A 10,229-nucleotide genomic window follows, 5' to 3' on the forward strand; every position below is an offset into this window, starting at 1 on the left:
ATAAAAAAAACTCTTACCTTTCCGTCGTTTAGAGAAAACCCAGTTTCCGAAAATTCAAAAGTTTTAGCTACCCCCGTTTGACCCACTCCAGTTCCTGATAAAAATAGGGGTTCAAGCAAAAGTTATGACAAAAAAAATAACTTTTTTTTTTTTTTTAAGAAAATTTTGGGTAATTTTTTTGTGAATAACAATGAAAAAATTTCAAAGGCCCTCAAAGGCACAAATAATTTAAAATAATTAAAAAAAACCTTCAAGTGAAACGGTATTAATTTCTTTTGAAATGTCAGACACAGTAGATTGTAGATCTGTGAATTTTGAAAGCAAGTAGACTCGATCGTTAACGCCCTCTCTACCATTAGCTGCAATCTAAAACATATTTACTTCTTTTAAGTTTTTTCTTAATAGGTAATGATTTAAATTTTTACAAACTCAAATCAAATAAAATATTTGGTTAATAGGATTTTGTGCTAAAAAATGCAACGAATTTTTTTTGTTTTATTTTTAAAAAAAATTGTTTTAGTTTTTTAAATATTTTAAAACAGCCAGTTTATGAATTCGTTAGGTTTGGTTTTACTTTATTTTTTAGTTATTTTATTAATTAACTTAGTTTAAGTAGGGTTTTTGTCGTGTAGGTAGATATTTTACATAGGCTGGCAAGTGATATTTAAGTAAATAAATATTTTTTTTAAGTAATTGTAAAAACTATGATAATATATTACTTGCAAGTCACTTATAGATGCACCAGCTACACCAACCGCTATTACAGTTATATTTTGTTGTGTTAGAAATTCGTGAGTTTCTGGCAATTGTCGTCTGTCGTTTGCTCTATAAAATACCAGTTTAATGTAAGTTTATCTATGCCAGGCTGTTGTATGGGGTAGCATAAGAGTTTGTGGTACAGTTACTAAGTTTGTAGTATAATGAAAGTACAGAAAAGACACAAAATTATTGGTAATAATACAGGTAGCGTAGTGTAATTGTCTAAACACTTGCTTCACTACATGAGGTCGTTGGTTCAATCCCCACTGATCTCATGCAGTAGCGCCCTTGAGTAAGGTGCTATAAACGGTATAAACTCCTGCTAAGCCAATTTTTAATTAGCAGCGTAATTATCAGGCAATTATAATCTTCTATATCCCAAACTGCCACAGTCAACTATGTAACTGATGTTACTCTATGTTTAGTTGCGCATTCGCCCTTTTAACATCGAGGGTAAAATATATATACATAAAACAAAAATTAAGTGAGGAAAAATTGGTCATTAAGTAGGTTCAAGTTTTAAGTATTTTAATAAATCTTACAGTCCATCTGTGATCAGCACAATCACTTTTCTAACTTCTTCGTTTCGCGTATTCGAAACTGTGTTAAATTGCTCGGCAGCAAGTCTTAATGCTGCAGCTGTATAAGTAGATCCTGTGAGTAACGAGACTGGATCGATTTTATCCTGATGAAGAAATTGGGATAGTTTTAGTACACGTAGATAGTTGCATGTCATATTTAAATCATAGTTATTGCATAAAGTAATATTAATATTGTTTGGTCATTTTCCTTCAGAAAAACTTTGTATGTGTATTTAAAAGTGTTGGAAAAATGTAGATTAGAAAGTTGATATGGGTAAACTCTTTATACAACTTAGCTTATATAAAAACATGAATAAATACCGGTTTAACATAGTTTTACTTACAGTCCTATCTTACACAGGCTTATCTTAAACGACTTAAATCTTTTAATAATATATGTCAAATGGCAGAAAATCGACTAAGGTATGTTAGTTGTTTAAGCTTTGGTTGATAACTTACCACGAATTGTTGATATGACGTACATTCTCCCAATCGGATTTCGATTTCATAATTTCTTATTTCAGGAAAATTTAATCTAAAAATCAAATATTTTTAATTTTTCTTAGTAAAAAAAGACTTATGTTAACTCAACTAGCAAAATCTAAAAAAACATTTGCCCCATCTGTTAATAGCCTATAAAAAGTACAGTGGACAATAAACATACAGGTGACACCCATATCTAGTTCTATTTTTTATTGCTTCAGTCATTTTCTTCTTTAAAAGAGGTATTTTTTCAAAAATATCACATAAAAACAGTTTTTTTTACATGTAAAACGCCCATGTAGTCATTGGTAATAAGCAAGAATGAAAAATAATTAAACAGAATTAGTTAACTTAGGTACAATTTACTACAATTTCTTACGGTTTAAATATGGTGGAATATTGTGTTAACCCAACGGTCGAGTTGCCTTCCCTCGTGATATTTAACAAGGCAACAACATTTTTCATCCAAGTCTTCATGCGATCGTGGTTATTAGGATCCTCATGATTGATAGAACTTGAACTATCGGCAAGAAATATAACATCGGCGTGTAATCGAGGGCATAGATCTAAAAAAAGCATTACCATTATTACTTTTACAAGAAAAGAATTATGTAATAGGTTATTACTGTTATAGTGGTAAATTGTAATGTGAAAAAGTGTATGTTATAGGTGAAGTGGTAAATATGTTACGTGTTTAAGATGTTCTTTAAAGCTAGATTAAGTTTAAAAAAAGTTAAACTGAGAATCAGAGTTGTGCAGGGAATATTTTGGGATTAGGCAATTTCTAGTGTAAATTTAAGATGGCGCTAGAAACTGTTTAAAAGAAACAAATGGAACAAAAACAAATGGAAAGGGAACAAAAAAAAACAAAACAATTAAAAAAGAAACAGACGAAACAGAAACAAATAGAAATGAAACGAAAACATTTGGAAAGGAAACAAATGGAACGGGTTTTAATAAAGCGGATTTCCGCTCCTTTTGCTTCTTTGCAATTATATCCGTTCGAACAATTTCTTTCCAATGGATTTGGCGTCCCCAATTCAACTTTAGCTATGATTATGGCCACGTTTTTATCTAAGCTTTTACAAGTATAACACATTAGCTATTATAGCATTACAAATGTTATTAATCTCATTAAGTTTATATGGATAGTTTATTAACCTTACCTTCCGTTGGAATAACATCCTTTTTTGTCCACGAATTAAGTCCCGCGTTGCTTTTATAACAAGTCCCAGGCATTTGTAAATTTCCATTACAAAGTGTTTCTGATTGGGGGGCACAAACTAAACCCTTTGTTTAGCATAAGGTGTTATTATAGTTAATAAAGTAAATGTATAGCACTAACAAATTAATAATGTAGCACTAGACTTCTAATAATATAAGATTACAATAACATTTACAGAACTTTGAAAAATTGTCTATAATTTACATTAGTTTTAAACCAAAAGTTAGAATGTTAATGTAATATTTGAAATGACATTGTTTTTAAAGAATTTAAATTATGATAATTAGTTTTTGTTTGACGTTTATTTGTAAATAAAAGTTAAGTAACGACATACTTACTTTGTTATTTAATTTAGAAATTAAACTGAATCCCAAACCCCTTTCCCCTTCCAACGACTGAACTTCTATTTTTTTGCATTCTAAATCACAGATATATCCCTCACCCTTGCCCTCTCTTGAAAGAGGTGCTCCAACCAAATATCTAAAATATACTTGGTAAATAAATATATATTAATGCAACATAAGGTTTTTAATTTGCTTTTAGCTGTTATCACATCATTGCTATACGTAAGAGTAATGTTTTACCACAAGAGTTAAAATAGCAGTTGTGGGAATCAAACCCCACCCATTCTTTAGTAATTTTTAATTTTGAATGTTATCTTTTACAAACGTTTGTAAATTGACAATTTTTGTTGGATAAATTAAATAAATTGTACTTTTACAGTTTTAAGTACACTCATAATGAATTTATAATTGTTGAGTTATTTTAAGCTAACAAGCAGGTTAAAATTATACTTAAACACGTTTAGTCTATTGTTTTTAAAAATTGATAACGTAGCTTATGTTGTAAAAAAAAGGGGAATATTTTGTACTATTTTAACTACTTATATTGATTGTTTTGATATTATATAGTTGTTTTTGTTCAAACAAATTAACTTACTTTTGTGGTTGTTCTTGTGTTGTCAGTTGTACGTCATATCCAAAACAGGCATTCACTGTTGCGTTTGGTGGTTTCAACATTTGCGCTTGTTTAACTTCAAAAATTGCAGCGGCGTAAACAAATAAAAACTGGCTCAATATATATCCGATTAATAACCCCATACTTCTTTAACAGTTTAGTTTTAACAGCACTTAGTTCTAAAACGATTAGACTAGAGTTTAGATACAGAGACTGTTAACTATATTAGATTTTAACATATGCTAAGTTTAAACTGCCTACGTATACTAGCGCGTATGGTATAACTACTGTAACAATAGTAGACATTTTTAGCTACTTAACTTTTTGTATTATTACAACATGGAAACTACCTTTTCTTATGTTTACATATTAACAAAACTTTTCGTGTTTTAAAAATTTAAGTAAAATCCGGTCAATATATTTCCACAAACATGCACTATTTCAAGTACGTTAAGAAACTTAGTTTTTGTAGGTATATCTATATACAAAACCTCTTTTTTAATAGGCTCCAATTTCCATGAATATCTTTTAATGTCTAAAATCTTGTCACGTGCAAAGTAATAACCTATTGAGCATTGTATTTATAGTGCTATTGAGCATTGTATTTATAGTGCTTACTATTTTAACTATAGATTATGCATATAACGGTTACAATAAATGACCCACGCATTTTGAACCGAGTTAACGTACTAAAGCATAATGGGAGATTTTCACACTAGTAATAATACTGAAATACAAGTTTAGATATCTTAAACGTCCTTTTAGTCACAAGTTTTTTTTCTAGTAGCGGTAAATTTCTTTGATTATTTTCTATAGCCCAAGTTATACCTATAGCTAGGTATTTTGTATTGTGTTTTTATAACTATTTATGGAACTACTTACATACTTATTATCAGTGCTTATAAGTTGATATCTTATACATTTACTGAACCTGTACAATAGGCTTTTAAACTGTCAACTCGTCAGCAATATAAATACTTGTGTCATCGTTATACTTAAGATTTATTTGTTGATTATGCCTGTTAATATGCCGTCAACAGGATAATACTGGTCTTGTATTGTTGCAATCCGGAAGTGTGTTGAAATAATATTTGCTGAAGCAGTTAATAAGTCAGTTTTAATTGTTACAAATCGGGTGAAATTGTTTTGATGCAATTTGTATACAATCAAAGTGATATTTTTATTGACCTAACCTAGGTTTATTGTCGATCTTTTTACACATACATGTATAATTATTTTTATCTTTTTTGCCTATAATCATTTCTATAGTTTTTTTAACCCAATCAAATATATTTAAAAACCAAAAATTGATTGTAATATAAGCACATTTAAAACTCTGTTTTAAATACGTAGTAAGGTCGAGCATTTTTCTAAAAGCCAACAAGTTGTACATAATATTAAAAAACAGACAATTTGGTTAAACCTTTTTTGGATATTTCTGTACAATACGTGTAGTTACAATACCACATCATAAATATATGTATATACGCCGCTTATATCACTTCGCTATTACCAAAGTTTACGTTTAACATAGCTAAGCAATCTGTTACGCTCCGTTTGATTTTATAAAGCGCGCAATTTAAAGGAGGAAAAAGGAAAAGAAAACAATAAACAATAAGATTAAACTTACCTGAGTGTAGGTTAATGAAAATCCGGTCTGAGAAAACTGTAGTTCGTTCGATACGCCCGATTGCCCTACTTCGGTACCTATTCAATATATAAACAAAGTTTTTAAGATAATTAATATATAGAGTTGGCTATACTTAACGAATCTAAATTTAATTTAGCAAATTTGGGATGATGTAAACAATTTTTAATTAATTTTTTGATATCACTTTTAAGAAAATGGATTTTATAATATATTGGAAAAGCCTTAATTGGGCTATTCTAAACACCGGGCCTTTAGGGTAAATAATGTGGCATTGGTGCGGCTCGAATCTTAACTTTTTGGCTCGTAGTTAAATATTATGGCTGGTGTACAAAACTACCAAAAATATGTGTTGTAATTTTTTAAGAAAAACATTATACCTTCTAGTGCAGTTACTTGAATATCGACAAAAATTCCGTCGACAATAGCGTCAAGGTCATTAAAGTTATTTGTGAAATATACTCGCTCGTTATTTCCTCTTTCGCCGTTCGCGACAATCTGAATAATAAGAATATTATTAAGTTAACTAAAAAAAAAATTTTTAAAATATATTTAAAATATACGGCCTTGTGTAAATGCACTAAAAATACTTTAAATTCGTCACTAATTACAAAAATTGAAAAAAATAAATAAAATTAGTTTGAAATATAGGGTATTTAAATGCACTAAAAATTATTTTAAATTTAGCAAAAGTTATAAAAATATTTAATTAAAAAAAAAAAAATATGTTTAAAATTTAAGTCAATGCTTTGAAAAATATAAAAAATATCAACAACCAAAAAAATATATAACGCTGTTACAGAGCGTGTAAAATATTATAAAAGTTTTATTAAAAAAAATAGGGTAAAATTATTTATAAATTACAATAACAGCAAAATTTTAAAATATTGTAAACTGTAAATTACCATAAAAATTGTATTTAAAAAAATAAATCTAAAATTCTTTCACTTTACAATATAAATATAAGACCACATAAAAGTATTAATGCCAACATAAATTAATTGTGCTTAATATCAAACCTGTAATTCTTCTCTTGATGCACCTGCGACTCCGACAGCAATTGTTGTAATATTTAAAGACCTTAGCAAAGCTGAACTGTTACTCAGTAAATTTTCATCATTTGACCTAAACATAATGTAAAGCTAAACGATCGTTTATTAGTAATACTTAACTAAAAGTACGATACTTCTCATGTTTAAAAATATCTGTAAATAGGTTATTATGATTATTTTATACAGATTTTAATTCCTAGAAAATAGATAGATTAACACATAATAACCTATTTACAGATATCTTTAAACATGATATTTTTGCGGAAGTTTATTTTCTGCTGATTTTTTTAAATTGAATTGTATTCTATGCACATGCAGCTTAAAAATATGGCAAAGTTTTGATTTTAATTTTAAAGTTGCTAATTATATTTGGTGCTTAATTACCAATATATTTTATTTAATTGTTTTAAAGTAAATTTCTATACCAAACTGGCCAACTATTTGAAATATAATACAAGTTAAACTTACTGCCCGTCGGTTAGTAAAATCAGGATTTTTTCATTATTTGGGTCATTATATCTTGGTGAGTTTATAAAATCTTGAGTAGCAATTCTTAACGCATTGGCAGTGAAAGTGGCTCCATTAAATATTGTGATATTATCAAGCGCTTCCTTGAAAATAATAATATACTTTGATGTTTAAATGTGTGCCTTTTATGTGTTTGTTATCATTCTAATTTTTGAGTGTAAAACCTGTATATTTTAACATACTTAATATTTTTATTTGCATATGTTGATATAAAAAAGCCGACTTCACAGCTTAAACATAGAGCAATGTTACTCCGATCTCAAATAGAGTTAACTTTGTCAAGTTGAAATATTATTAATATAACTGCACAATAACAGTTATTCTATCGATTGAACTATGGATAATATTTACAAACTAAGGCCTGTTCACACGACAAGGTAACGTTGCGTTGCGTTGCGTTACGTAACTTTACAAGTTCTAGGGATTTCTTTTTGAATTTTAATAAAAATCATCTAATAAAAGTATACCGCTTACGAAATCTTGCGTAAATTTCGCTCCAGCCACAAAACTTTATGAAATCTTACGTAACTTACGCAAACTTTCGTACGTGTGAACGACTCTGTTCATTTTAAATGGTTGCGAAATCTTACATTGCGTTGCGTACGCCGTGTGGTCTGTTCTATGGTATTTTATATGGTTGTTTGTTTATTATGTATTAATCTATTTATTTATTAATGTTAAACTGGCATTATTGTTTTATTTTGCTAACTATTATTTGTTGGGGAATTTTGTATTACTCATTCATTGTAGCCTAGTTTTATGATTTTAACATGTTTTAATGACTTACTGAAAACTCTTGAAACGAGGTGTATTGACCGATTCCTATTTCTGTAACTACTTGAGTAAATGTCCTGCAAAAAAATAACAATGAAAAACAATTCAATTTAAATACAAAATATCCTATCAAAATTTACTATCTAAAATTAATAACTTTTTTAAATTTTAAATAATAAACGTATTTAATAAACATACGGTGGGCTCCAGGTGGCATATTGTATAACACCAACCGATGTGCTTCCTCGTGGTGATATATTAAACCTAGATACCACGCTTGCTATCCAGTTTTTTATTATGTTAAAATTGTCAGGGTTGAATAAAGTAATCGAAGACGATCCGTCTACCACGAATAAAATCTCAACGTGGCCTTCACGACAAGCTAAAAATTTAATTAAAAAAATGAATTAGGAATAACTTTGTTTATGTTTCGAAAATATAAATTAACAAAATGGATTTTGCGGTAAGATAATTTTTGTTGTAAATTAATGTTGCTTTTTGGTTTCTTGTTTATTTAATTTATTGGACGAATTTGGGTAAGATTTGTTTAAATCTTAAAGTATTATTTTCAATCATCATTTATATATATAAGACAGGCTTCAGACAGCTGTATAAACAAAGATTATTTTACAAACTTTCAAAATTGATTTATAACATAGTTTTCAAATTACAGAATGTTTCTGTTGTTGGTTCAGGGCTCCAGTTTAGCCCATAATTTGATCCAGAATAACAATATCCAAGTTGCACCAGTATTCCTTGACATCTTTTTTCTCGAAGTGGCGCACATGCCTAAAAGAATAAACAATTGTGATTTTGACTGTTTTAAATATATTGTAAAATAATTTAGGGCAAAGTTGTACTAAAACTATTTAGTATTTTAATTATATTAAATTAGTTTCAAATAACTAACAACATTTAGAAAAATTACGATGTATGTTTAGTAAACTTATGTATTTTTGAAGGGTATACTAACTTACTTTATATATAAAAGACATAAGCAATATATTAAATTTTAGTTCAAATACCAACCGCTTATTTGTAACATATAGCCTACGCAGGTTTTTAATTTACTTGTCACTTCGATTTTTAAATTGGTTAAATTTATAAAAATTCTATAATGTTATAGGCTATATATATTTTGTAAGCTCGTAATTAAATATATCTGCCTGTTTTTTATTTTTATTTTAGTTCTTTTACTCCTAAAAATTGAAGTTTAAACTTTTACTTACAGTTACATTTCCATTATTTTGAACAGCAATGGATAGACCAAAAAAATCCTCTTCTTCTAGCGGAGGAATTGTGGGATTAGTTTGGATGCAGGAAGGATCGTTTTCGGAGCACAAATAACTTCCTCCCGTCTTATTGTTAAGAAAAGGTGATCCAGTTAAAAATCTTAAATAAAAATTAAATCAGTAATTTTTGAAATTTAAAAATTACTACGACAAATTTATATTCTTTGTACAGATTTTTATAATTCTTAGAAAGTACATTGATTAACACATAATAACCTATTCACAGATATATTTTAAACATGATATTTTTGCGGAAGTTTATTTCCTGCTACAAAGTTTACTATTCAGACTTAGGTTGTTAAATGCTATTTTTGTATGTCATTTAAATACCGAAACAACAAATGTGCCAGTTTTTTCTGAACAAGCATTTACATCATGAAAGTTATTTAAATAACAAAACAAAATCAAAACAAGGTAAATTGTAATTTTTTTTACTATACCTTTGGTCTAATTCGTCAGTAAATATTAATTGATATCCAAAATAACTTGATTCGTTTAAATTGGATTGCGCTGAACCAAATTTCTGAACTTCATGTTTAGAATCAACATTAATTGAAGTAACACATATTTCATGTAAGATTAAAATTAAAAAATATTGTAAAAAATACATTTTCAGGTTCCTATAAAACTAAAAATTGTTTATATTTCGAATTTTATTGTAAAATTACTTAAAGGCCTTTCTGAAAGTCTTACATACTGCTTACTACGCCTAATAGTTCAGAGAAACAATTTCTTTTGCATTATAAACTAATCAACATCACTAATTAAATGGTAAGTCAATTTTTAACACACTAATTACACCGTAAAATATATAATCTAAAAAACGTGACAAATTAATATTATTGTCTACAAGTCCCTGAGAGTTGTCTACTCTAAAAACTATCATGCCACGTTATATGCTAACTTGTAGACCTCTTTAACCTAGATGAC

General features: G+C 28.2%; 3 protein-coding genes across 3 annotated transcripts in view; all 3 read right to left on the reverse strand.

Moving 5' to 3' along the window:
• The window catches only part of LOC145743554 (integrin alpha-1-like), a 47,227-nt gene extending 44,804 nt beyond the window's left edge, over positions 1-2,423 (reverse strand). The window contains exons 1-6 of the mRNA XM_082561547.1: positions 2,203-2,423; positions 1,800-1,875; positions 1,302-1,444; positions 720-825; positions 249-366; positions 18-94 (exon numbers count right to left, since the gene is read on the reverse strand). Coding sequence (XP_082417673.1) covers positions 18-94; positions 249-366; positions 720-825; positions 1,302-1,444; positions 1,800-1,875; positions 2,203-2,408 — 726 coding nt within the window. The 5' untranslated portion in view covers positions 2,409-2,423. The remainder of the gene's footprint in view (positions 1-17; positions 95-248; positions 367-719; positions 826-1,301; positions 1,445-1,799; positions 1,876-2,202) is intronic.
• A 422-nt stretch (positions 2,424-2,845) lies between these two features.
• LOC145743556 (uncharacterized) lies at positions 2,846-4,180 on the reverse strand. Its single transcript, XM_082561551.1, has 4 exons — positions 3,988-4,180; positions 3,387-3,528; positions 2,990-3,113; positions 2,846-2,902 (listed from the first exon to the last, which is right to left on the reverse strand). The coding sequence occupies exons 1-4, from the start codon at positions 4,146-4,148 to the stop codon at positions 2,898-2,900; spliced, it is 432 nt and encodes a 143-aa protein (XP_082417677.1). The 5' UTR covers positions 4,149-4,180; the 3' UTR covers positions 2,846-2,897.
• Positions 4,181-5,185: 1,005 nt separating this feature from the next.
• Positions 5,186-9,909, reverse strand: LOC145742601 (integrin alpha-1-like). The gene is made up of 10 exons (XM_082560378.1): positions 9,740-9,909; positions 9,237-9,399; positions 8,679-8,796; positions 8,206-8,389; positions 8,021-8,084; positions 7,174-7,316; positions 6,673-6,778; positions 6,034-6,151; positions 5,636-5,712; positions 5,186-5,215 (listed from the first exon to the last, which is right to left on the reverse strand). Exons 1-10 carry the CDS (start codon positions 9,907-9,909, stop codon positions 5,186-5,188), a joined length of 1,173 nt encoding a protein of 390 aa, XP_082416504.1.
• Positions 9,910-10,229: the final 320 nt, after the last annotated feature.

Source organism: Corella eumyota, chromosome 2 (assembly GCF_963082875.1).
Source record: "Corella eumyota chromosome 2, kaCorEumy4.1, whole genome shotgun sequence".
Classification (NCBI taxonomy): Eukaryota; Metazoa; Chordata; class Ascidiacea; order Phlebobranchia; family Corellidae; genus Corella; species Corella eumyota.